The sequence below is a fragment of the Artibeus jamaicensis genome, unplaced genomic scaffold (genome assembly GCF_021234435.1).
Source record: "Artibeus jamaicensis isolate MK-2021 breed Jamaican fruit bat unplaced genomic scaffold, CSHL_Jam_final contig_1803, whole genome shotgun sequence".
In the NCBI taxonomy this organism is placed as follows: Eukaryota; Metazoa; Chordata; class Mammalia; order Chiroptera; family Phyllostomidae; genus Artibeus; species Artibeus jamaicensis.
Window position 1 is genome coordinate 5,849,066 of NW_026521356.1, and position 27,937 is coordinate 5,877,002.

A 27,937-nucleotide genomic window follows, 5' to 3' on the forward strand; every position below is an offset into this window, starting at 1 on the left:
CCAGCTTTCCCTCTCGAAATGCCACTGAAGTGAGAAATGGGGAATGACTTTAAAAGAGAGGAAGGAATCCCTAGTAGTGCTGGAAAACAAGGAGAATACAAGGGGTGGATCCAACATAATGAAGGATTTCTGGAATATGTAAAGTGGATGAAATTGGTCTGATGGAAACTGGACTCAGGACACAGAACCCGATACAGGTGGACAGAAGACCTCCAGAGAGGCACATACAGTTCTTTTCAGCAAGCTTGGGCAGAACTCCAAACTCATAGTCAGCTGGTAGAAGGGAGCCAAAGCAGGATATAGGGCCATCATCAGGGTTGTTACAAAACAGTGTGGAACAGCTGGGCCTGTCAGCCTCTGGTGCAGTAGTTCTCAGCTTGGGTGGAGTTTAGAATCACCTGGGGAGGTTTAAAGTCCTGATGCCCAGGCTTTAGCCCAGACCAGTTTAACAAAATTCTCAAACGGTCAAAGGATGCAACTATGTAGGTATATGTGTGTGTGCGCATGTGTGCGTGCGTGCGTGTGTGTGTGTGTGTGTGTGTGTGTGTGTTGTGTGTGTGTGTTTTAACTCCTCCAGATGATTCCAGTCTGTAGCCAAGGATTGAGAATTACTACCCTAGGGTCTGGCTATGATTTTTGCTCCCAGGCTAAAGCCAGTAAGGCCAGATTTCTAAAATAAGAAGGATCTGCCTCAGAAGATTCTCCATATTAGGATTTGGAGTAGAGATGAGGACGTGAAGTACCTTTGAACTTTTAAAACAGGTGTGGGGTGGAGAGTGAAGCAGCAGGGATGCACAGCAGTAAATGTGCTGAGTCGTTTTACTGCTGAAGTAGAACTTTCTCACGCGTCACCAGTGGGAAAGGTGTCCCCAGCCTTTCTGTGCACCTTGTGCTCAGCACGGAGTCAGTGCCCGGGAAACACCTGTGGCACCTGCACCCAGAGATCCCAGTTAACCTCCCCCTTTGGGGAAAGGTCCACGGGGGCAGTGTAATTCAGCTGCTTCAAAATTCTGTGCTAGGGAACTATAACCGTTTCACCCTTTGTAATCCTTCCTGTATAATATGATTTGATAACAAAGAATCATCAGCAAATACCATGAAAATGAAAAACCAAAGTGGGACAAGAAGAAATAGAAGAGGACTTTAAAAATACTATTATCTTCAAAGAAATTTAATAGATATTAAATTCATAAGTCACACAACCAGTTTCTTTGAAAAAAGAAAGGGAGGATAAAGTTCTTGGAAATTCAGACTATGGTTATGGTCCTGGCCGGGAAGCTGAGTTGGTTAGAGAATTGTCCTCGTAGTCAAGGTTGTGGGTTTGATCCCTGGTCAGGGCTCGTACAAAAAGCAAACAGTGAACGCTTAAACAAGTGGAACACATTGATATTTCTCTGTTTTTCTTCTGTTCTCTCTTTCTAAAATCAATAAAATATTTTTCAAAAGCATATGATTATCAAAATTAGAACTCAGGAGAAGGGTTGAAATGCACAATGAAAAGTTGCAGAATTCCGAACTGGTGATAGGAAAGAGTTAAGGATCTCAGAACACAGAACAGAAAACAGATGTGAGGTCACAGAAAACTGAGAAGACAAAGGTGGTGTGTGGAGGATGGACAGTGCGCACCTCCTCGGACGTGCAGAGACCGAAAGGCCCGGTCGGTAGCAGCGCACAGGACACCCTGGGAAATGCTTCATTCCAGGGCTTAAAAGGAAACTTTGAATTCTCCTGGGGAGGAACACGCTGGTGTCAAGGCTTGGGAATTGGAATGACAGCAGACCTGTTACATGTGATACTAGATACTGAAAGACCCCGCTTTGAACATTGTATCTAACTATGAGTGTTTTTCACCTGCACGTCTCAGCCAAATGATCTTTTAAATATAGGGAAAATTAACTTTCTGGAATATGCAGACTCAATGCTCTTTTTGAGAAAAATAATACTATAGGGTATACTGAAATATCAGGAAAAATAAAGTCAAGAAGTGAAGGCTCAGGCATAAGAAACATTAGTGAGCAAAAAAGTAATTCCGAGCATATGACAGTGAAGTTGCATACATTTATATTTAAAGATCCCTGAAGTGATAGTAATGTTAAAAATAATACTAGTTTAATAGTCTGGAGCTAGGTTCTGGGTCCTTTGATAAGAAAACAATCTTCACCTGAGGATGTGTTCATTGATTTTTGGGAGAGAGACACTGGAGGGAGAGTGAAACACTGACTGGTTGCCTCCTGCAGGGGGGTCAGCCTGGGATCGAACCTGCAACCCAGGTGTGTGCCCTGACCGGGAATCCAACCCGCACATTCTACCTATCCAGGGAAGGTTCTGGCTCTTTTTAGTAAAATGTGGCACAGATGGGAAGTGAAGAGTGGAGGCAAAATTGCCTAAAATTATTTTCTTACTCCAGGAGAGATTATGCTGGTTAATTGTTAACAAATAGAATTATATACCTTGAAATGATTTGTGTAAAATGTAGTGCCAGGTGCTAGTAAGAAGAGCATGTAGAATTGCTAACCTCCCAGCGGGGCGTGGGAAGGAGAGGAACGAGGAAAATTGGATCATTCTAGTGATGGAAAGAAGGAAACATAAAAGACAACATTATATAAAAAACCTAAAATGGGATGGTAGGAGGAAAAGAAATCTTATCAGTGATCAAAAATATATGGATGGGATTCTCATGAGATTTAAATGACAACAAAATCTAGCTGTATGCTCTTTATAAAGAAAACACCAAGAGCCAAAACGGCACCAGGAATTGAAAATGGAGGAGACATTTCCTGTATTCCCATGTTGAGATCTGATAAAGCCATGAGGTGTTTTTAGTTTGGTGTCTCACATGCTGTGGAAGTATCTGTGCATGTCCTGGCAAAGTTTGTCCAGTAAGAGAGCAAATTCTTAATGCCATTTATTATGTGTTTTCACAAAATAATGGACTGTGGCACTTGGTCTAAAATGGACAGTGTTTATTTGTCAAATGTCATGGATGTATATAGTAGAAAATACTTTTTAAATTATAATTACAGCAATGGATCATTTATTTTAGAATAGTGTTTTAAAAAGCTTCAATCAGTAATGAATTTAAATAGCTCTTGGAATTTAATGAAAATAGGGGTGCTTATATATCAGAAAGGAAGGTTCGTATGAATTAAAGTTACTTCCGTTTTCCCTCCTGTCCTGTGTTCAGATGGACCATTAAGTAAATCGGGGGATAAGCAGTGACGGGAGGAGACTGCGGTAGGTGGGCAGAGCACAGTGCACGGGGGGTGTGTCGCAGCCCTGCACACCTGAACCCGCACAGTTGTACTCACCGGTCGCCGCAGTGACTTCCACTGGAGAATAAGAATCCTTAGTGAACATTCACTCCGGGGCCCTGCACAGTGTGTTGGGCACTGTGAGATACAAAAGAAGCCTCAGACATTGCCTTTGCCTAGGCCTGAGTTCTCTTCGTATTCTGACAGTTCTCTCTGTGGAGCCACTGAGTGTTTCTTATACTAAGTTCTAAAGTGTGTTGTATGTGGCATAATTACAGGAAAGATTCATTGAGTTCCTCTCTGTGCACCTACACACAGCACAGTGTTTGCACACAGTAGACACCCCAATATATGAGTGAGTGAATGAATGAATGAATGAATGAATGCCCGGTACTGGGCGAAGAGCTTCAATCAGTGCCTGATTGAATCCTCTGAACAGTTGTGAGTGAGCTAATAGCATTTTCCCCAATCTATAGATGAAGAAACTGAGTCAGAGCATTTAAATGCCCTCGCCCAAAGCCACAGCTGTTAAGTGGCAAACTGGGACAGGAATGCAGGTCTGATTAACGTGTCCATGTGAAGAAGAAGAGTGGTGAGGACTTGTCGCGGGGTAGGACGCAGTGCTGTGATTGTGCTTCCTGTTCAGACTCAGGCGTACATCGTCTGCAGAAGTTATTCTACTCAGGCAGCCAGCTTCCAAGCCTGCCGTCAGTCAGCATCTGTCCCTCAGTTTTGTAAGCAACATCGCAGTGGCACTGGTCCATCTCAAATAGTGTGAAGTGGTGCTGAGGGGGAGGGGGATCATTTGCCCCCAGATTCACCACCACTCTGGTTGGGAACAGCTTCTCTCCTGATCAGCAATCAGATGCACTCTCCTGAGTTTAGAAATCCATCTCTGCTTTCTCATGTGCCTTCTCAGAGAGACATTGAGATCCCTTTGTCTTTGGACGCTTGTGCTCTGCCGGGCAGGAGACACAGGCAGGGAGACTCATTTGGCATGAATGAGGCAGCAGAGAAAACTCTTCACTGGTGAGAGTAACCTGTCACAACCTGGTTTTCTGTGGCCAAGTGACCGATCTTGTCAGTAGGAACGCTATTGCAACATTCCCATTGAGATCCCCATGACCCAGTGATTGTTTTTGGAACGAGTGCAAAGACATCAGACACCAAGAACTATAATTAGAAAAAGGAAAAACAGACACTCACCAGAGCTACACCTTTAGGCTGGAGCGTTTACAGCACTATTTTTTTTTTAAAGAGTGTGCAGCCTGTGTCTCACTTTTGCTTCCTAACATACAAATTACACAGTTTTCATTCCAGGTTGTGTAACTGCAGCACAGACGCACACTTTAATGGGAGTACACACTGCTGTCAGCACATTGAGTTCGTGTGCCAGGCACATTCAGAACAGGGTGTTCTGTGCTCTTCAAAACAAATTGCTGCAGGGCAGGCAGAGAACAAGAAGTCAGAGCTGCAGTCCCAGCGACGTTCTGCAGCAGACCGAGCTCACATGGAGCCGTTGCCCTCGGACTGCGTGGCTAAGCTGGGTGATTCAGTTTGGTGTGACTGTGGGGTTTGGTGGGCCCTTTCCCTTAAGTTGCATAGACTTTAAGTCAAGAGAAAGTGTCTCCTTTTACCTTGTCTATTTCTTTCCCTACCTGAAAAAGCCCTCAGTAGAAGCGTCCTGTATGTACTTTTCTTCTCTTTGGGAACGTCATAGATCATTCACTTCCTGTAAATTATGCGGGTTGGAATTAGCAACAGACTTCCTGAGCCCTGGAGGCTGAGCTCCCAGTGAGTCATGGTGGTTCTTATTAAATATTTATTAAGTGAGCATTTGTATTAAGACATGTGAGGTCAGAAGCAACCACAGTTCTCCTTAGTAGCAACCACTGAGACAACTGAAAAAAAAGCAGCTGGCCGTGCAGGAGCTAGGCTCGTCTGCCTCTGTCACTGGGAGAGGGCTTCCTTACTGCGGCAAAGGGCGCGCACTTGTCCAGCTCCAGGGCGGTGTGTGAGTGCTTGTCAGCAGTCCTGTGGAACTTGTCACACCAGTGCTCCAAGTTTAGAAGCCAGTTAAGGAACTGTAGCCCTGGCTGGTGTGGCTCAGTGGACTGAGCACTGTCCTGTGAACCAAAGTCACAGGTTCAATTCCCATCAGGGCACATGCCTGTGTTGCAGGCCAGTTCCCCAGTTGGTATGTAAGAGGCAACCAATCCATGTATCTCTCACAGAGAGATGTTTTCTCCCTCTCTTTCTCCCTCCCATCCCCACTCTCTAAGAAGTAAATAAAATCCCTTTTTGAAAAAAGGAACTATAGCCTTTGCTACTTGTAGATACACAAGCAGAGAATCAATGGGCTGTACACTCCCCAAGGCTGTGGGACGTCCTCTTGTCCAACAGGCGCTGGTTTTATGTGTTCACTTACCAGCTGGGGTGTGTGAGAGCGTGCAGGTGTCAGCTCACTAGTTTCAGAGTTTACGGTGCTGTGCCTAGCGCTTGTTCAGGTCCAACTTAGAAGAGTTAAATGTACCAGATTAAAAAAAGGATAGTCCATCTATAAGGTAATAAATATTTATAAGAGTTACTACAGTTATTTTGTACCTTCCTAACAGGTGGCCACAAACATTAGTTGTTAGACCAGCTACAAAAAATGTTTTGCTTTCTTAATTACGTCTTCATTGTCATTTGTCTTGAACTTGTCTTTGTTTGCTTTGCTCATCTTTCCCAACATGTCTGTGAGCAGTGTCTTTTCCCAATGTGAATGGGTATCAGACGTGAAGAGAACTTCTGACACTGTTTCTGTAATTTAGTATCTATCTGGCACCTGCAGCAAGCTCACACCAGCCAGGAAACTGACACGGGGGCGGGGCCTGAAGTGTCTGGTCTCCTGTGTGAGAACACGTTCAGACTCCGGCACCAAAACCCGCAGTGAGCGTGCCGACAGTTTCTGCTCCCACGGAATGCGCTCTGCTCTCCTTTAGGGGGGGCGCTTCTAACAATCAACTTCGCACAAGATTTGTTAAGGAAGCTGTGAGCTACTAAGATAATCAATCTCAATACTTAAGGAACTCCAAGTACATGAGTTGAAATTCACTTTGCTCACTCAGCAAATCTTTTGTTAGAAAAGATTTTATTTATTTTTAGAAGGAGGAGAAGGGAGGGAAAAAGTGAGGGAGAGAAACATCGTTTGGTTGCTTTCTCATATGTGCCCCAAATGGGAAGTGAACATGCAACCCGTGTATGTGCCCTGACTGGGAGTTGAACCAATGACCTTTTGCTTTGTGGAATGATGGCCAATCAACTGAGCCATACCGGTCAGTGCTCAGCAAATCTTTTTGCATGAAGATATTATCACATTAGTATAAATTAAATTTCTTATACAGATTTAAATGCAAACTTTGCAGAATTTTCAACTCCTTTAGAAACATCAGCATTTCAGTGTGCAAGTTAATTAAGTTTTCTTTTATGTAAAGCATTCCAAAAGTGAGAATAGAATCATCAGCATTTGTGAGTGTGGGACAAAGAGCAAAGTTCCTCTACGCCAGCCCTGCCCTGACAGGCCTTTTCTAGTTTGGCCACGCTTCTCAGACTCCATCCTCGTCTGCAGTGGGAACAAGGCAGGATGGTACCCACCCCAGTGAGTTAGAAGGCACACACGTCCATGAGCCGTCGTGGTCCTAGCGTCTCCGTAACTGCTGTTCACTCTTCAGGGTTTCCTTTCTCAGGCCCAGAGGCATTACCTTTGAAACTGGATTTGGCCTGTGTTGAGAGTTATGTTACTGGGTCATTGGGTCATAGAAGTTTAGAATTTCAAAAGTAAAATCAGTTGGAATTGAATTTGTATTTGGAAAATAATTTTCTCATGGAATGAGTATAACAACAAATAATTTTTATTTAGTGTCTCTAAAGCAAGTTATTGATCTACAGTAGAGCAACCAGTCCAAAACTCTGAAGCATTTTAGGAAGTGGCTACATTTGAATCTTGGCCCATGTATTTCAGAAGTAGAAATGAAGGATTTTCTTATGAAGGACAAATGATTATATCATTGACGTGGTATAATTCAAACTCATAGTTCGTACTGAGTCAAAGACCTATCGGGTAAGGGATGAAGAACCCTCACTGCAAAAGTGGCTCAGAGCCAGAGAACTGTTCATCCTAGAAAAGAGTCTAGTCGATCAAGAAAAAAACATGTATGCATTTTCCTTATTTTGTACCGAAAAACAGAAAAGGCCCTTATTTAACATGAAATTACCCTGGAAATGAGCTGAGAGAGTTGGAGTGGAGCAGGGCATTAGGCCCCAAGAAACTGATCTCTCATTAACATTTTAGACGTGGTGGTGAAGGAATTTGGTTTATGACCTTACCATAGAGTATTGATTCCATCACATTCTACATTTATTTCTCCACTAAGGGGCAGAGCTCTGATAGTTGTTGATGATGTTGCCTTTGGGTTGTCCGTTTTTGTTCAATATGCTTGTGAATGACATTGAGACTCTTAAGAAAATAAAGAGCTTCAGAATTCAGTTAACCTTGTATATGATTCCGGAAATGGTCATTCAGTTGTTTTTCATCCGAACATATGAAGTTAAGGTGCAGTTCTAACTGTTTCAGCAGTTACATACATGAGATTAAATCTGTACCATTTTGATAATGATCCATGAAATAATCTAGTATTTCTTGATCCTGTGAGGATACCCCTGCCACATAGTGGGTTTAAATTAAACCTATGTTTCCACTTGGTTTTATTTTCCACTGAACTATCTCATTGATACAGTTATCAGTAGTTTGAAGTGTAAAGTTAAAATGGGTGGAAACATTGTTGCTCTTCCATTTTCACACCAGGCAGACTGAGCTCGGACAACATGTGCCATTTATGTCTCTGGGTGGAATGAGAAAGGGAAACACTCATTGATCCCTTCCCTCAGTCTGCCTGTCCTGAGGGGCAGCCCGGGTGACTGTCCTGTCTCCTCTCCCTCAGTCCACCTGGAAGGCCACTGTGGGGAAAGGATGTTTGATTGCAGAGACGTGGCTTTCATCGTTGGCGAAGGAGAAGACCACGACGTTCCCATCGGAATTGACAAAGCCCTGGAGAAGATGCAGCGGGGTGAACACTGTGTACTGTTCCTTGGATCACGGTGAGCAGCATACCATTCGGCGCGCAGTGACGTTGTCTGACGCACAGGGACGTGTTTGCTTTTTCAGTTAACATTTGATGTTTTCAGTGAAGTTAATGCTAAGAGTAGAAGCAGCTAATCACATCAAGCTGTAGTGATGGAGTGAAGTTTTGGACCTCAAACAACAAAGGGTTAGGAACGTGTTCACAGTACTTGGCCACGTGTAATGTGCACCCGCATTTTTGTGTGCATTACACAGGGATTATTGTACCCACGCTGTGTAGCCATTATACCCAGCAAAACATGGTGCTTGACTGATGATTGTTAAGGGAAGGACTGACAGGCAAGTTTTGCCTTTTTGTTTATTTTGCCTGCCATATTGCCAAGGAGGGAATTTATTAGTACTTGTCACGTGGTCCTCTGGCCCCCTCTTCCCTCTCCTCTAAATTAGGCAGAGGTTGGAAGTAGAAGAAACATTTGGATAATTTATTACCACTTGAATTTGTGCCCCCTGTTCTTACGCAGAGTCCCTGAAAGAAAAACAACTGCCCTGGCTGGTGTAGCTTAGTGGATTGAGCTCAGGCCTGTGAACCAAAGGGTGGCCAGTTCGATTTCCAGTCAGGGCACATGCCTGGGTTGGGGAACAGGCTCCAGTAGGGGATGCATGAGAGGCAATCGAACATTGATGTTTCTCTCCCTCTCTTTCTCCTCCCCTTCTCTCTAAAATAAATAAATAAATAAAATCTTAAGGAAAACAACATGAACAACTATTCTTCCTGGAGGTAAAGGCACTGGAGATGATTCACTTTTGCCTAAAGTTTTCCCATCATAAGGATGCCCATCAGCCATTCCAAGCTTAGAACTACCAGACACTGACAGTCTCTCTTGTGGAAACATGTTTGGTATTGTTTTCAGATCTCAGATGGTGCCATGAATCCAACCCCTCTATCTAGAGGAATGGACCCTTGAGAGAAATCGGGGGTTCTATTCTGTTTGCCCCTAAGTGCATCTGCTTGTCTCGCGCCTTCCCCCTCTCTGGCTCCCAGGGTTTCGGTGAGGAGAGTTTTGAGGTGTCAAGAATCCTGATGAACCCCACTCAGCAATAGGTACTAGCGTGCCTCTCGCACAGTCACGTGCCTTTGCGTGGCCTCAGCAGCCATCAGTGGCACGTCCACCTTTGCCCCGCCACTCGGGCCAGAGGCCTCTTTCTGAGGCGGTGCTTTATCCGCCACACACTCGAACAGCCTCCCGCAACGCTCCGCACCACGACCCTGTTGCCGCCCTCGCCAGGCGCCCCGTTTCTTTACCACCTTCTTCTTCTCTGTCGTACTCCTTCCTGTGCCGCGGGATTCCCGCCTCGGTGGGCTCTGCTCACCTCTGTTCTCTCTTTGTGGTTCAGCCTCAGCTGAACCTATTTCTTTCTGTAAGGAAGTTTTTGAAAATTAGGAAATGCATAGAGATGACTTTCTCCTCCATAAATGAAAAATATCCCCCGACTTTTAATCTGGCCTTCCAAAACTACAGTAGTTCTAGATTTATATGAAGAGTGTGGTATTCATGTCCAGTGTATGTCTTCAGAGTGAAGTTCCTTGAAGGTAAGGTCTGGATGTGCTGTGAACATGCGCATTAGAGGAACCATTTCTTACATTTTAACCTGGCTCACAAGGCGCTGGTGGGGCAGATCTCTCAGGTGTAATGACAGAGAGAAACAAATTATCCTTCTGTTTGTTAATGCAAATAGTTAATGCAAATATCCTCCCAAGTCCAACTTGTTTGTTGTATCCTCAGTGCTTGACCCCTGTTAGTAACCCTGTGCCCTTCTGCAAGTCACTTAACTCTCCTCAGGCTTAGCTGCCCCTCCTGTAAGCTGAGGAGCATAGTATCTTCCTTGTCAGGGTTTGGAGAAGTAAACGAGATCATTACATAAAGAACTTAGTGAAGCACCTGACACATATCAGCCCCTCAGTGTATTAGCTGCTCTGTTCCTGTGATGTGTGTCTTCCCATTTTACCCTCAGACCACAAGAGAAAGAAAACTAAACTGTGGCGATTTTTTTTCAGTTCGAGACATAAAAATAGCCAACTACTTTTCATAAATTTCTAGGTATAACAGTTTTTCTTATGGTGTTTTTTATCATAATTTATCACAGTGAAAAGGGAATGTGTTATTTTCTCTTCAAGACATTGGTCAGTGTACTGAGTTGGGGGAGGACCTGCGCTGCCACAGGAGACCGTTCACACCAGTGCTGTGAGCCGCCACCTGGGGCTGCAGGGCCCCCCACGCCGGGCGCGCCGTGCTGCTTGCAGTGACCCGCCAGGGACCCCCACTCCCCGGCTGCCCCGCCCCTGAGCGCCGCGAATGTGGCTGGGGCTCACATGCGCTCTGTGTCACTCTGTGTCACCTCCGTTCCTGTCCCCACAAGGGTTCCAGGGCGCTCCTTCTCTTCCGTTCTGATAGACTACGTGGCAGGGTGTTTTTCTCATCAGGACGATATCTTTTGTTTTGTTTTAAATGCTGTGATTGAGTCGTCTTTTTCATTTTAGCTCAAGTATGGCTAGTTTTGACTTTTCCTTTTTTCCTGCTGTTTCTGTCCTGCACTAACCCCGAACAAAAACACAGGCTGTTGGGAGCCACAGTGTCTCCCTGTGGGGCCACCTGGGTCACCAGCGACTCCGTGCTCCGGGGATGCACAGAGTCGGAGTAAACCCTGCTCCACAGCGCCCCTGTGTGTGGCTCCCCAGGAAGCATTTCTCCCTGAGCCTTGGTTCCTTTGTCTGTGAAAAGGGAGCCGTTGGTAAGGAGCCGTTGGTAAGGACTCGCGGTGCCCGTGGCCAGGTGCAGGCAGAGGCCGGTGGTCACCGGTGCTCATCCTTGTGTCTCTGCTGTCCGCAGGCTGCTGTAAACTGAAGAACGTCCAATGGTACATGTTGTTTTACTTACTCTATTACTGTTAATTTTTAAAACCATGCTTAAAGACTGCAATTAACCCCTGTGTGTATGTTTATCTTCTTGTACCTCTATATTTGAGTGGCGTGAATACATATAAAAGTATATCAATAAGTCCTTTCCCGTAAATCGTTATGTGAACAAGACACGAAAGGAGTAATTGGAATTTGGGTCTTTGGTAAACTACTTCACTGATGCTCCCACGGGCACTGAGTTCCGTGCGTCCCGGGGAGTCTGACGGGTTCTGTTTCCCTTGTCACTCTTTCCCACCGGGCGGCCCTGTGTCTACAGCTTTTTAAAATTAAAGTTTTAGCATCTCTAGCCAGGAGGAGTTTATTCTGTGACTTTAAAGAACTTTATTTTTATTAACTTGTGATCCGAGATTATGATATTCATGATTTATTTTTATTTATTTGGAATTTATTAAAGTTTGCTTTGTGGCCTTTGAAAATAATCATCAAAAGATGGTAAAATAGTGAGGATTTTTCTAATTTACCCAAAGGAGTAATTTTTTTCCAGTTTTATTGAAAAACAACTGCCATACATCACTGCGTGGGTTGAAGGCACACGGCATAAGGCTTTGAGTTACACAGTGTGGAGTAGGTTCGGCTCACCCATCTTCTCAGTTTGTCCCTGGGCTGTGTCCTAGAGTTCCATCGGTGGCTCTGTCTGGGAGTCAGACACATGTCAGTGCCAGGGGACCTGGGTGGGGGGGTGGGGGGCTGCCTTCCCATGGGGCTGCTGCAGCTGAGGTCAGCCAGCTCTGGAAGGCAGGCTGGATGCCCCTCCCCCAAAGGGGCGTGTCCCCTGTGCCTCTCCTCTGGCTCTCTTCACGTGACCCCAGGAGAGACTGCAGCAGTGAGACCCTCCTTCAGTCTCCTTTAGTCCCACTGTCAGTAAACACCGAGAGCACGCTGGTGCCTCCCTTGAACACCCCGCCACTGGTCCCACTGCAGCTGTGAGACCACCACTTGTGAGTGCCTCGAAGACAGCTCCTCTTGCCCCCAGCACTGAGGACACCCTGGGCTGGGTGCCCTTGGCTGTGGGGACTCTCGTGTGCATTGTAAGATGTTGAGCTGGGTCCCTGGCCCATACCCCCTAGATGTCAGCAGCATGTCCCTAGTCATGACAAACCCATCCTTAGACGTTGCTGAAGGTCCCTGTAGGTGGGAGGGTTAAACTTCCCCCCATCGAGTGCCACTGGGCTGAGGCTCTTGCCAGACCAGCTGTTTAGGGCAGGGCCTAAACAGTCAGTCCAGATAGAACGTGCTGTCAGTAACCACACTCTCAGCAGGACTCTCCCACCGACCTGGTGGCCAGTTGTTAAGGAATGGTCCTTATTCACCAGATGGCAGAACCAGGAGAGCAGATATATAGGTGTCGGAGCTCAGGTGGGAAAGTAGTTACCACTTCCTAAAAGTGGCCACTGGTAACTGCCCTCTCCTTTCTTTGGGGGAGATCCCTCTGCCCTGCTGTTGTGACTGCCACGCCCCACCCCTGCAGCTCCCCTTGCCTTGCTCAGGCTCCAGCTGCCGTGTTCGCGTGTAGCAGTGGAGGGGAGTGAGAAAGCATTTCCTTCCTAAAAAATTCAGGCCAGGGGTGAAGAAAGTAGTGCAGGCAGCAGGAGCTGTGTGTTCCCACTCTGGCCCTTTTGCCACAGAGAAGGTTTATTGGCATCAACCTGGTTTGGCATCTTGGAAGTTATTGCATGAAAGTTTGGGTTTACTAAGTTTTTTGCAATGTCCTTCCATATATTCAAGCATAGTCTGGCTTGAAATGGATGAGAACAGAATAAATTCCACGGATCGCATTCCTAACATGCTGGGCTTTCTTCTAATGCTGAGAAACCTTTGACCCAGACAGACGTAGCTCCGCCAGAACTTCTAGTCTGGTAGATGTGTGCTCACTGCCTTGGGGTTGTTAGAGATTCTCTGTGGTCTGAGGAAATACATTTATAGTCTGCAGTGATCTTCCTCAGTCAGTTCGGCTAAAAGGTGTGAGAGCCACAGAGCTCTGAGAGCATTTCGTGGATGAGGTGTTAGAGCTTGCTAGGGCGGCTCTTTCTGATTATATATTTGTTACGTGTTTTATATTTTCCAGTGTGCTTTTTAAAAGTATTGAAGAAATACTGTGAAAAAGGTTGTTTTTCCTTCTGATGTGTGAGCCTTTCCTCTCATTCATCTAACTGGAGATGGTACTATTAGAAGGAGACAGCACTTGAAGTCGAAAGCTTATTAAAGCACACCTCTACCAAGTCCTGGCTGGTGTGGTTCAGTGGATCGAACACAGGCCTGTGAACCAAAGAGTCTCAGTTCCATTCCCAGTCAGGGCACTTGCCTGGGTTGCAGGGCAAGTCTCCAGTAGGGGGCGCATGAGAGGCAAGCACACACTGATGTCTCTCTTCTCTCTTTCTTCCTCCCTTCCACTCTGCCCCAAAATAAATAAAGTATACAAATTTTTTAAAAACCCACCTCTACCAAATAGCAATGGCACCGTACTGCTGACAGTGCTGTCTGCTCTGTCCTCATGCTGCTAAAGCTTCAGGGAAGGGTTCTAATAGCCAAAAAATGGCCGTGTCATCAAAAGACAGAGAAAAGGGCAGTGACCCTGAGATCAATGAAGCTCACTGCCCCCCGGGAGTTCAGGTGCTGCACCGCACGTGCATTTGAAGGAGAGAAAGCTCAGTCTAGCCTGGTCTGAGCTAATGTGATTCTGCAGAGCACCGAAGGGTGTGTCTAGAAACACACCAATTCTTTTAAAGCTTTAGTTTTCTACTCTCCATTTCAGGTATGGTTTTGGAGAGGCAGGGAAGCCTACATTTGGCATTGAACCGAATGCTGAGCTTATGTATGAAGTTACACTGAAGAGCTTCGAAAAGGTGAGAAAATACAGCCTCTCTGAAATCGTGGTGGGTTTCTTCTCCATCCACTTCCCGTGAGTTATCAAATACATTACAAAGCAGAGCAGGTTGGTGGCATGTATTTGCATGCCAGTCTCCTGTCTGGTCGCTGATGCTCCTGGAGTGGGGACCGCGGACGCAGCACAGTTGACACACAGCCAAGGTGCTCGGCGCTCTCACTCTGTCCCTGTGGATCCGCCTCCTTTTCTGAGGGTGGGAGAACCCAAGACTTGTCCCGTTGTCTTTCCCCAGACTTGTTCTCTTTGTGCTTTTTCCCTCAGTAGAAAACAAAAAGGTTCACGTTCTGCCAAGCAGCTCCTGGGGTAGGGGTGCAGGTTTCCAGGCCGACTGGTCCGCACCCTCTCAGGAGTGGTGAGGAGGCCTTCACTGTGGCTGCAAGTTGTTATCCAAAGCGGCCAAGCTACATGGGCCACCAGCTCTGTGACTCAGAGCATGAGAGAGAGACCTGCTGACCCCGGGCCTTTTCTGTTCATACCCGTGCAAGTAGGAAAACAGGAGAGTTGGTCAGTTGCCTTGAGTTCCAGAAACGGCACACCTCTGTGAGGGTGTCTCCGTCTCAGACCTGCCTCTGGATGCTCCCAGCGGTGCCCTCACAGGACAGACAGACAGAAAACATGTGCCAGAGGGAGGCATTCTGTTGTGTCCAGCTAAGTCCCCTGTGTGTCGATACTAAAGCCCGCCTGTCCCCAAGAGCCTCAGGAACTGCATTTTGTTTGCCTGTCTTATCCCCACTGTGCCCCCTCCAGGTCCTGTACGTTAAACTTTGGGCTGGAAACGGGACTGTTTATATTTTATTAGATCCAGAAAAGAAACCATTGATGACTTGTGGCAGGCCTGTAAGTTTGGGCTGAGAAAGGCAGGGGTTCGGCTTTGGGAGCTTCCTGCCACACCCCTCACTCTTCCTATTCCCGAAACAAGCATGCTGTCTTCGTCACCGTGGCTGGTTGTCACGTCACCTCTTCTGACAGCTGCTGGCTCCACCCTGACCCTCCAAAGCTGTCTCCCCAGCACAGTGTTGTTGCTGGAGAGAGAGAAGCGTCATTTGTGCACGTGGGTATTTGGATCTTTGTCTTTCCTGTTCTTGTACTGAAGTCGCTCCCCGGCCCTTCCACCGTGGCCCTGTGGGCACTGCCTGCGTGGCACCCCTCACTGGCATTGCCCCTGTCACCGCACCAGCGGTTTGTCTGTTCCACGTGACTCCACTGGCTTTGTTTGAGCCCACGTGAAGATGTGTGATCTTGGAGGCAACTTGATTTCATTATCTGCCTCGTTTTAAGAATATTTTTATACTCCATAAAGAGTGAACCCAATATTAAAGAGCAAAAGAACCTTGTTACTAGATTTTCAAATAATAGAGCTAATTTGATATGAAGCAACATGGGGTTGCCAGAAAGCCTAGTAACTATCTTATTATTCACTTTCAAGGAATACACCACTCGCAGTCTTCAGACTAAAGAGAATTTTATACTCACTTCAGCTTCCTAATTTCTATGCAGTAAATGGCTCTGACACAGCCTTGTCATTTTCCTTAAGGGACCTCAGATTGTTCTGTGGAGTCTGGGATCCCTCTAAACCCAGCGATTCGTACTGAAAGCACAGTTGTCTTTGGATCTGTGTCTTTAATGGGGGAGAATAATAATATAGATAACACAGCGTGGCAGGTGATCACGGAATCACGTATGAATGGCTTTGAAATGGTGTGTTTGCATTAGCTTGACCCTCCCAGTTATGCTTTACCTGAAATTCCCCAAGTGCACATCTGCAGGCCGATGCGGCCTGGAGGCTTTGTCATGTCTGGTTGCATCAGGGGAAGAGACAGCTGAGTGACCCGGAACTTTAAAAATTCTCACGAACACACAACTGTGGCTGCCTGCTTTGGCGTTCCCACGTGAGAGTCGGAAGACGGAGGCTTGAGAGAAACCAGCAGCTCCAGTTGTCCTCACAGATCAGGGGAGGAGTCACGGGAGGGCAGAGGGACGCGGCTTTCATCGCGTGGCCTCCCCTCATAACTGCAGAGACGCATCGTTCAGCCGTCTCCAGGGGTCTGTGTCACTCCCCACATTTCTGCGGGCTCCTCCCTCCCGAACCGTGGGGTCCAGCTGCAGCTTTGTCTGTGCACCGCGAGCTCTGGCCCGGTGATGACGTGGCGAGGGCACACTCCCACAAGCCAGTGTGTCCGAGGGGTGGGTGTCATCACAGGGGCCACCGTGTGTTCTCGGGCATCGGCTGACACTTTTTCCTCCTCTGTTCACCTAACCGTTGTCACAAATTTACACAACAGGCCAAAGAATCCTGGGAGATGGACACCAAAGAAAAACTGGAGAAGGCCGCCATCGTCAAAGAGAAGGGGACTGTGTACTTCAAGGTACGTGTGTCCTGGTACAGCCGTTTCTAGCTCAAAGAATGTGCTCCGGTGTCAGAGAACCGTGCCAATACTCCCTATTCTGAGTTTCACCAACACCCTTCAGGGTGGGAAGAAGCCGGAACCTGCACAAGTCTGTCATGTCCCTGCCCTGGCCGGTGGCAGCTCAGCTGGTTGGAAAGCCGTCCTGATGGCCAAGGCTGTGGGTTCGCTCTCCATTCGGGGCGCGTGCCAATGATGCATCCATAGTGGAACGACACATCGATGTTTCTCCCTCTCTCGCAAATCAATTTTTAAAAACGTCTGTCATTTACAGTATAACAAATAGTGAGAAAGGATAGGTTAACATGACAAAAGAATAGAAATGATCTTTTACACGGCCTGCTCTCTCTAGAATGTAACCCTCCCTAAAGGCAGACCAGGTCTGGCTTGCCCAGCCAGCAGTGGGTCACTCGAAGTCTGAAGCATCTGCTTTGGTACACAGTTGGCACTCAGTGTTTGTGGGGTGAAGCAAGAGAAACTAGAATATTGTGAGCAGCAAAGGGATTCAGAGGGTGAGTTTTACCTCATTTTACTTTGCACTGTCTTGTGAAGTCACTAAAGCACAGGACAAAGGAAAGGGAACCTACAGAGATTTCCACAGACATGGATCGGAGGTGAGGACTAATGTCTCTGAGGCCACTGTGGTCCCTGCCACCCCTGCTTTTGTGAGCGAACTTCAGGAATTCCACAGTGACCTCCGTCACTGACTGCTTCTCGAAAACCCTTGCCTGTCACATCTAGTGACGTGTTATCTCCTCGGTTCCATGTTAAAGCCCCAGAGAGAAGGAAAAGAGACCCAGCACGTTGTTCACTTCTGACCCGGGTGCTGTCCTCATTGCTTCCCCACCCAAACTCGCACCTTCTCCCCAGCCAGAGGAAGGCTTAGTGAGGAAGAGAGGCAGAGAAGGAAGGGGGGTGGCGAAGGCTCCTTCCTGCTTCTTTTATTCTTGCCACTGCTGTTCACAGACAGAAGCGCGGTGATGTTGTCCGCAGTCTAACGCAGCGATGCCCAGATGCGCTTCACTAGGCCTCAGGGAGCGCAGACTGTGCAGGGGACAGCGGCAATGGTCGGCGGGGTGGGGGGCACACCTGACAGTTCCGTGGGACGGCGCAGTCACAAAGTTAGTGCTGCCAGGGCGCGATGGGTGTGGTTATTGTTTCTTAAACTTTGAGAGGCGACCTGCCTTGGTCATGAAACAACTCAGTGGAAGTGAGTATTGCCTTATGCAGTAAGGACAGATTTTGTTTCATAGATCTCTTGTTCACTTGTGAGAGGGTACTGGGTCATCATTTCAAACAGTTTTTACTGTGGGTTTTGGTTAACAAATTTGAAATCTCCTGGCTTACATAATTATTTATATTTCTTTCTAACTACTTACTGTATATACTAAAATAGCACATGGCTCACCACAGGGAGTGTGGGGGAATGAGCTCTGAATTGGAAACTGGGAAAACTGGGCATTACGGCTGCAAATGATTTTAAGTCATTTAGGGTCTAAAAAGGTTATTTTTTTCAAGTGAAAAGTTGAGGGAGTTTAGATTACGTGATCTCCAAGTTCTTCCTAACCCTAAAATCCTGTCAATTTTTAGACTCTTGAGAGCAAGTTTGATTTTAATTGATTTATTTATTTGCTTGTTATTTCAGTTTGGTCATTAGATTCCACATAGGAGTGAAATCCTATGGTGCTTGTGTTTCTCTGACTGGCTTATTTCACTTAGCATAATGTTCTGCAGGTCCAACCATGCTGTTGCAAAGAGTAAAATTTCTTTTTTACAGTGGAGTAGTATTCCATTGTGTAAATATATACCATAGCTGTTTTATCCACTCATCTACAGGTGGACACTTAGCCTGCTTCCAAATCTTGGTGATTGTAAATAACACTGCAATGAACATAGGGGTACACATACACTTTGGAATTAGTGTTTCAGATTACTTCGGATAAATTCCTGGAAGGAGAATTGCAAGTTTGGTGGTTTAAAATTCAAATTATGTCATGGTTCGATTCCCAGTCAGGGCACATGCCTGGGTTGCAGGCCAGTTCCAAGCAAGGGACACACGAGAGGCAACCATACCTTGATATTTCTCTTCCTCTCTCCTTCCCTTTCCCTCTAAAGATAAGTAAATAAAGTCTTCGAAAATATATTTAAAAAAATAAAATTCAAATTATGTATATTGGATACTTCTAAAACTTTCAAGTAGGATAACAAATGGGCTTTTTGTTGACCCCAAATACACAGTACACTGGAATAAAAAGAAATTTTTCTTTAAAAACTTTTTTCAGCCCTGGCTGATGTAGCTCAGTGGATTGAGCGTGGCCTGCGAACCACACGATCACGGTTCGATTGCCAGTCAGGGCACATGCCTGGGTTGCAGGCCAGTTCCCAGAAGGGGACTCACGAGAGGCAACCATGCATTGATGTTTCTCTCCCTCTCTCCTTCCCTTCCTCTCTAAAGATAAATAATAAAATCTTAAAAAAAAACTTTTTTGAGTACAGGTTCTGAATGGTGTTACTTATACACCTGGAGTCCTTGACAGTTTTTAAATGTATTTTTTAATATTTCCCAAGACTTCTAAATAGAATATCAGCAGTTTGGGGGAGGCAGGTTGACGCTCTTGGCATTTACTAGAATTATATCAACTGAGTGTAGTAGAACAGCTGGACGATAGCAACTCTTACTGGTTGTTGATGACTCTGAACTTTAGGGAAAACTGTTGGTAATGAAATAATGGTGGAAAGCCACATGCCATACAGCTCTGAACATATAAAAAGAAAGCTCCTAAACGTATATAGAAAGATGGCCATAATTCATGACCAGTAGCAAAAAGCATTGCTATACAATTACTTCAACTTTGTTGCTTCTAAGCATCACAACTGCAGTGTGCTTTGTGTATTTCATGTTATGAACTCTCTTGAAAGGACTGATCTTTGAATAAAATCTGCATATACAGTCACATATATGGAACACATTATTTTTAACATGCAATTTGATAGAGAAAATCTTTCATAACACAAGTCCATTGGGGGAAAATTGATGAAAAGTTCAAAACCACTGACCTAAGACTCTTCTCCCAGAATGTCTCTGAACAGTTTGTAGGACAACAGACTCCCCGGAGGCACCTGCACAGCTGCAGATAAAAGACCCCAGCAGTGGTCCTGGTTTTAGCTGTGAGGCTTCAGAGTAGTGGGTGAATGGCATCCCCTTTTCAGATTCTGGGCAGGTTTCCATCTGCCACACTGGCCTCCTGGGCCTCATGTTTCTGGAGGGTTGACTTGGAGCCTTGCATTCATGCAGCATCCAGACTGTGAGTGACGGCAGAGACAGAGCAATGACAATGACATTTCTGTCATCAGTGAGTGGGAGGTCCGTTTTCATGGACCTGTTGATTTGGTTTACCCTTCAGTGGGTAAATCTCTTCCCTGAATAGGGCCGAATGGTGGTCAGCTTTTAAATAGGAACAGTTTTGCTGTTTAGATGGGAAGGTCCTCAGATCAGCCCCTGAGCTCTGAAGAGAAGACAGGTAGGACAGGACTCTCTTCACTTGGTTCTAAAAATAATTCAGCCTGGATAACAACATGGCATTGTGCCATGCGTTGTGCAAACTGTGACAGACATGATTTATATTTTCTCCCCTAGCTGACTGCGTTCTGCAGGACAGGAGCTTCAGTGACTGTCACACCTGCTTAGTGTTTCTTTTTTCCAGTGTGGAGTGAGGCAGTGTGAGGGCACCACTGTGAGGTGGGCTTCTGGCGCCCCCTTGTGCTCTGTGGGGAAAGATCATTTCCAAAGCAAGCAGGTGAAGGATCATCTTTCAACCACTGCACCCTCTACAGACAACCAGGCTTAACTGTTTGACCGTCCTTGCTGAACCAAGAAACCAGTCACTGATGACTCTAGAATTTTAAGTTGAAAACACCTCATAAGAGTCAATCTTATGAAGCTCGTTTTCCTTCCTACATTGTTTCAGTGCCGATTTCCCAACCCCAGCACTGCTGAGATTTGGGGCTGTGTGGTTCTGCCTTGCAGGGAAGCTCTTGTGTGCACTGCAGGGGACAGAGCAGCGTTCCTGGCTTCTGCCCACCAGATGCCACCGGTGCAGGCACCCCCTCCAGTTGTGAGAACTGAGAAACATCTCTAAACATTGAAAATGTCCCAGGGGCCAAAATCACCCAGGTTGAGGACTCCTGTGTTAGCAAATCAGAAGCAGAAGTACCACAAAACAAACATCTTTGCTCCTTGGAAGTTGAGACCTAAGTAAAAGTATGTGTGATCGTGCTGTGTGGGAGGGCTTCCAAGGAATTCAAATGCTCTGTGAATGCAAAGGAGCTACTGTGAAGTCTGCTACTTGTTTTCCTTTTGAGAAACTGTGGCCGCTGCCACTCTGATGATTCGGAACCTGCAGGAGTGATGCCATCTGGGTCTTTCTCCCCCCGGCCGTGGCCCTTCTCTTCTTTGCCTGTAACAACACAAGCACGTTAGGTGATAGTCAGACAGGTAGTAGGTACATTAAAGGTGAAGCAGGACAGAGAGGAAGGAGAAAGTAGCATAAGAAGGAACGTGTCCTCACCTAATCTGAATGAAATGACAGCTTTCATATCTGCTCCACGTTGCCCCAGTGGTAGAAGAACTTTGGGCTTCATAGTTATACTCCTTGGACGTTAATGTTTATTCAACAAACCTTCACTGAGGGCCTCTTTGTCCTAAACCCTCAATTCCAAACGGGACAGGACACGCTTCCTGTCCTCACCTCCCAGTGAGACACAGAAAAGAATGACGGGAAGAAAATGCCAAGCCCTAAAACTGGGCGGGGACTGCATCCTCTTTTTTCTGTGGTGCTCCCCAAAAGGAGTAGTGAGCCTGTGGCCATGACAGAATAAAGTTTCTGTTCTGTCGGGCCGCCATAGTGACATACCAGAGACTGGGCTGAAACAGGAGGAATTTATCTCTCACAGCTCTGGAGACGGGAAGTCCAAGGTCGGGGTGCCAGCAGGGTCGGTGTCTTAGGAGAGTCCTCTCCTTGGGTCGCAGGTGGCTTCTTTCTTGCTGTGTCCTCACATGACTTTCCCTGGGAGCTTGTGGGTGGGGCGAGAGAGGAGGTGAGCTCTCTGGCGTCTCTTACAGGAGAACTGATTGTACCATGAGGCCCCACCTCAGGCCCTTCCCTCACACCTGACTGTCTGCACAAACATCACATTGGGGGCAGGCCTTCCACATGGGGATTGATGGGGGTGTCAGTTCAGTGCATAGTAAGTACAACATCATTTTCTCAGGAGTTTCAGGAATTATTATGACACGGCCTGGTGTCGTGGTCTTACAAACAGCCTGGAACACAAACCTGAGGCAGAGAGAACCCTTCCGCACTGACTTCTCGGAGCAGAACTGGGGAGCTGTGCCGTCCCCTCCCTGACCCCGGAAGGGGGCGCTCGGCGGGGACGCAGCTCTGCCCTGGTTCAGGCCCGGACTCTGCACTGGGCACTGGTCTCCCTGTCTGCACCGACGTGCACACCAGGGCTTCCTCCCCCAGGGGGCGCTGCAGTCCTACAGCGCCCCGTGAGTCCGTTGGAGCAGGAACCTTCTCAGAGTCTGTGATGTTTCTGTTCTGAGTCGCGCAGCGAAGTTCCCTGTGTAAGCGGAGCCGCCACCGTGCACAGAGCCGTGTGTGCCGCGGTGAGGGTGGTGAATCCTGGTGACGTTGTGCGGACACCAGCTGTTGGTCATTTTGGGTTTAATGTCCTGACGGGTCTGACCGTGGTTCCGCCGTCTGGGAGGACGTGTCCCCTGTTTTCAAGCTTTACCATCAGCTGTCTTCCATTCACCCTGAAACGTCAGGAAACCCGCTGTCTCAGCCCCGTGGTTCCTTGTGTAGAGCATGTGTGTGACTCACACACGTGAACTAATCACATGTTACTCAGGGTACGTTCGCATTCTACAAATCAGGGGAGAGTGAAAACACGACTAAGGGAAAGATGTCTCTCCTGTCTGCCACCTCTGGAATTTGTGTTTCACAGTTATTTTTGTTGGGTGCTGCTTTTTCAACGGAGTATGTTCCCATTGTTGTAGGTCAGCAAACTGTAGCTTGTTTTTGTAAGTGAGGTTCTCGCGGGACGTGGCCCCAGTTATTTACAGGTTGTCTGCCGCTGCTTGTACCCACTGTGCAGTGCTGGTGGTCAGGAGCAAAGGGAAAGGTGACTGTCCCTTTAAGTGCACTAGTGACATAGTCTAAAACTACTCACTGACCTTCTGAAGGTCTGAGAGATTAACACCAGAGAATAAACCCCAAAGCCTGCTGCCCTCCCGCACAGAGGACTGCCCCCCGGGAAAGAGCGGGTGCTGAGTGTTGGGAACACCTGTGCTCCGTGTCCTGAAGCAGCTGGAGGGTCTCCAGGACCCCGGGAAGGATGGGGAAGTACCTGGGGAGCCAGCCCTTCGGACCGAAAAGAAATGATCAGACCCCAGGTTTGGTATGAGGAGGGTTTCCCTTTTCAGGATTTGGTTCTCGGGGAGGCCTGAGCCGACCCTTCTCTGGTTCCCTGCACCCCCTGTCCAGCTGCACAGAGTAATTCCGAGCTCCTTTCTCCTAGGGAGGCAAGTACGTGCAGGCGGTGATTCAGTACGGGAAGATCGTGACCTGGTTGGAGATGGAGTACGGCTTGTCAGAGAAGGAATCTAAAGCTTCAGATGCCTTTCTGCTCGCCGCCTTCCTGAACCTGGCCATGTGCTACCTGAAGCTCCGAGAATACATCAAAGCCGTGGAGTGCTGCGACAAGGTGCAGTGGGCGTGGGGGGCGCTTCCCACACCCCACAGCTTCCCTCCACCCTCACCCCTGGGCTGCTGTTCCTTCTTCTCAGCCAAGGGTCAGCGGGTTTCTTATTTGGCTTCGTGTATTTATGTCTGGGAGTATTTGTACCTCAGTAGGAACTGGGAAATTCAGAAGGGTTTCAATTAAAGACTTTCCTGATGCCTAGACTATTGATAGTAATACATTACGAATAAAAGGTTTGAGAGGATGAAACAAATTTTACCCATGACCTTCCTTAAATCTATGGAATTTACAGCTCCTCAGGTTCGGTTCAATAAGAACAGGTTTGACTGGAGCCTTTCAGGACTTACGGTGACGATGGCAGCTGCTCAGGTGGAGGCGGTGTGGAGAAGCCACTGTCCCTGTCACCACGTTTACTCCCTTGGCAGGAGCACACAAGACCACCCTGAGGGGCCCACCGGCCGTCCTCGGCCCTCTCCCTGTCCACACCTGTGCCGCTGCTGCCGCTCCCGGTCTTTCAGGACTCGGCTGTGCGGGGCCAGTGTCCCTCTGCAGTGTGTCCGATGTCCCTGTGCACCACCAGCACAGCTGCCTGTCCCGTCAGGTGTCTGGTCTCAGAGTGAGCGTGTGTGTTGTGCTGTGGGTGCAGCTGATGGTGGGGTGTGTCATCAGGGTAAACAGAAAGGGATCCAAAAAACAAGCCACTGTTTCACAAATTCTTTGAAAGATCATTTTTGAATTTTGTGGATCAGTACGTTTCCTCTCACGTCTCACTAAATTTTTGCCTAAGAAAGAACATTGCTGTTAATTACACTGTTTAAGCTTTTTGCTTCTTTCTTTGTATTATGATAGTGTAAAGTTATTCAAAATTCACGCACTACAGACACACACAGGAACATGAAGGTCCCTTGTGAAATCCCCACTGACGTCTCTTCAAGGCCCGTCATTCGTCTCACACACATTCCCTCCGTGTTTCCCACACAGAAGAGCAGATGTGTGCGCTTTTCAAACCTGAGAATATACGGCTTTAAACACATCTTTCTGCATCATACCAGTCTATCACGGAACTCTGCCTCATCCCTTTAAATATCTATTCAGTACCTACTGTGTGCATCTGTGGTCTATCTAGCCAGCCGCCTTTGGCAGATTCCCGGGTATTTGGTGTTACAAACTCCGCAGTGTCTCCCTGTGCTGACTCGTGGGCTTGTTTCTACAGGACAGATTGTCGAAGTGGGAATGCTGGGTGAAAAGACATGATTTTCATACATTCGCATTTTCACCTTGAATGCTATATGTTATCATTGAACATTATCAGTGTTTCTTTCCTGATATCATTGGCAGCAATACATTTTATTTTTATTTCTTATTGCATGTTTTCCCATTGTTTTTCATTTGCACTTTGGTGAATTTCCTGTTCACAGCCTTGACTACACTGTCCGTTTCCGACTGACTGAGATGGCTTGGACGTCATGGCTGTCACCCGCGGTCTGACAGTCGGGGTGCTGGGCCCCTTCTTGTTTGTGTTTAACCTGGTTGATAGCATATTTCTTGTGAAGAAAGTTTTGCTGATTTCATAGTCAAATCCGTCTTCTCCTTTCTAGTTAAAGGTCTTCCCCACCTTAATAAGATAAAAATAACCCCATTCAATACTTGCAAAACCTAGTCCAACTAGGTTTATTTTTTTTTAAATATTTTAAAATAAGGCTACTATATTTTCAGGGGGGTTGCATGTAAATACACTTGGTTTAGAACTTATTTTTGTGTTTATGATGTGGTAAGAACTAACTCTCATCTCCGTCATGGGCGGCTGCTGTCTGGGCCCCATTGACTGCAGAGCCGATCCGTGCTCTGAGGACCTGCCTCTGAACACTTCGTTCTGTCCCACTGGCCTCTGTGCCCGCGGACCAGTGACCGAGCTGGTTTAGTGTCGGTAGTTTAGTGGTGTATCTTTTCCTCAGGTAAGGCATGGCCCTCTTATTACTTTTGTTTTTTCAAAATTTTCCTAGTCATTCTTGGGCACTGATTCCTTCCATGAAACTTTAAAACGTACTTCTCAGGATCCCCCTTCCAGACCCTTTAGTGATCTTAGAGAAATTGTATTAAATACAGAAATTAATTCCGGTAGTGAGTTGTATTTTGATCAGTAGCATAGAATAACCTTGAGCCCATCTTTCAGTGTGCTTTTTCTACAAATTAGTGAGTTATTGGCCAGAAAGCTTTAGTGAGTTATTTAAATACTGAGTGTCTTTAAAATGCCCACTAGTTACACTCATTCTCTCTAAAACCGAACTGTGCATTGTAGGCCCTGGGACTGGACCGCACCAACGAGAAGGGCTTGTACCGCAGGGGTGAGGCCCGTCTGCTCATGAACGAGTTCCAGCTGGCCGAGGGCGACTTCGAGAGGGTGCTGGCGGTCAACCCCCAGAACAAGGCCGCGAGGCTGCAGATCTCCGTGTGCCGGAAGAGGGCGAAGGAGCACAACGAGCGGGACCGCAAGACCTACGCCAACATGTTCTCCAAGTTCGCAGAGCGGGACGCCAAGGTGTGTGCAGAACCCCCTTCCCTGCAGAACGCCGGGAGCATGGAGCAGGGAGCGCGGTGCGGTCTGACCCGAGGCTGGAGCGGGACCAGGGTGGGTGGGGCTGTTCCTACACCAACAGCAGGAAGTAGGGCACTGACTTGTCCGTGCAGGACACGAGGAAACTTCATTCCCTGGGAATTAAACAAATCAGGCACTTCAGGTTTTTTCCAAATCACACCTGCAGGTTGAGACCTCCGATTTTCCCAGCAGCTGGGCTGTGGTGGGGAGGCCCAGCCTCCCGCCCTCCCCCTGCAGGTTCCTGGCCAGTGGCACACAGGTCAGCTTCCCTGCCACAGAGCTGTATCCTGAGCTCATCCTGCGCTCCCCACCCTCTTTTGTCACATGGACTTGATTATTTAATGGTGGCGAGCTAGTCATTTAACCAAAGAAAAGTACCCTCTCCCACTCTAAACCATTGGCAGCACAGCCCTGACTGACCCAATCAGGAAACCGAAATGAAGTCCTTGCACCGCCCTCTCCTGTCACACTTGACAGACGGTTGGTGGGGCCAGGAATGACTCGAACATTTCACTCATTTTCTTCCTCAGGAAGAGGCCAGTAAAGCAGTGGGCAAGAAGACATTAGAAGGGGTCACCAATCAACAAGAAACAGGAAGTCCTGCAAAGGAAGAAGGGCGAGCTAGAGACCACGTATGACGCCACGCAAAGGAGGGAAGAGTCCTAATGAACTCGGCCTGCTCCCCGGGCTTTCCCCAACTCAGGACTGACCGTGTTAAATGTGCAGTTTGTCACAGTCTGTGTGATTCTGGAAGCACAGGGCAAAACCAGTAGTCCCCACAAAGCCACACCCTGCTGCTGCTGCCCAGTGCTGCCATTGAGGGGAGGCGAGGGACCACTGTGGGGACACAAACAGGTGGCCGTTGGTGTGGAGAAGTGGGGCCGGCAGCAGAAGTCCAGCTCATTTCAGTTTAGGTCGGTGTCCACTGTGCAGTGCAGGGTCCCCGGATGATCCTGACCATCGGGCTGTCTGTTAGGTGTCACGTGTGATAGAATTTCAGTAGCACTTCAGAAACCTGCAAATGAAGGCCTCCTGAATTCCTCCTTTCCTGCAGATGGATGGGGGGGAGGAGGGTGGAGCTCAGTGTGTTAAATCACTGAAGTGCTGCGAATGCGACTGTTGCATTTTTACCCAGCAGAAGCCACAGTGGAGGGGCCTGCTGTCCCCTCAGCAGGGGACCTGCTGCTCAGGCCCACAGCAGCATCACAGACTTGGCACCAAGAACCTCACAGGCCACTTGCTTGCAGACTTAGCCCCGCCCCCTCCTGAGTGGTCCCGCCCCCTCTGAGCTGGCTTTCTACCACCCCTGCCTGTCCCTGAGGAGGAATTCTGTCATTCCTGAGACTCTCTTCAGCAATGACAGGGAGCAGAGAGGTGTCTGGGTCAGTTTTCTGTGTTTTCGGTGAGGTTCTGAGAGGCCGAAGTGTGGAAAGAGCCATCAGAATCATGCTTTTTTTCCTTCATCCGCTCCTTTTAGGAAACAATGTTGACCGCAGTCCCGCTTGTCAGCCTCGCTGTTACTCAGTACCCGATTTCCACACCAACCCTTGCTGTTCAGAATGTACGACTTGCTCTTGTACCGTCTCTGACCAGGAGTGGATGTATTTACACGTCCACAAAGGACCCATGCAGCTTTTTTTGTTGTCTTTTAAAACTTACTGGCTCATAAACATTTTTATGTACACTGGTTTATGGAACTTATTTACAATCCTCTCTCATGAAACAAATCCGCCTTGATTTTTTACTATTATTAAGTAGCTGAATTTTCAAAAACAAACTCTGGGAATGGAAAACTCAGTAGTCGCTCTCCCGCATTAGGGTATTCCTCGCAGACCTGACACCCAGGGCTTTCTCTTCCTGCACTGAGAACTTCCCTGTGCTGGTGCGGGTTGTGAGGAAGAAGTGAAGAAAGCGCCCCCTGCAGGTGCATCTAGCTC

The 27,937-nt window shown here is 47.4% G+C and overlaps 1 protein-coding gene across 4 annotated transcripts in view; it reads left to right on the forward strand.

Annotated features, from left to right (window-relative positions):
• Nucleotides 1-27,684, forward strand: part of FKBP5 (FKBP prolyl isomerase 5) — a 95,319-nt gene extending 67,635 nt beyond the window's left edge. For all 4 annotated transcript variants that reach the window (XM_053671208.1, XM_053671210.1, XM_053671211.1 and 1 more), the window contains exons 6-11: nt 8,234-8,390; nt 14,103-14,193; nt 16,517-16,600; nt 23,222-23,407; nt 25,704-25,943; nt 26,531-27,684. In XM_053671208.1, the coding sequence (XP_053527183.1) occupies nt 8,234-8,390; nt 14,103-14,193; nt 16,517-16,600; nt 23,222-23,407; nt 25,704-25,943; nt 26,531-26,638 (866 nt within the window). In that variant the 3' untranslated portion in view covers nt 26,639-27,684. The remainder of the gene's footprint in view (nt 1-8,233; nt 8,391-14,102; nt 14,194-16,516; nt 16,601-23,221; nt 23,408-25,703; nt 25,944-26,530) is intronic.
• Nucleotides 27,685-27,937: the final 253 nt, after the last annotated feature.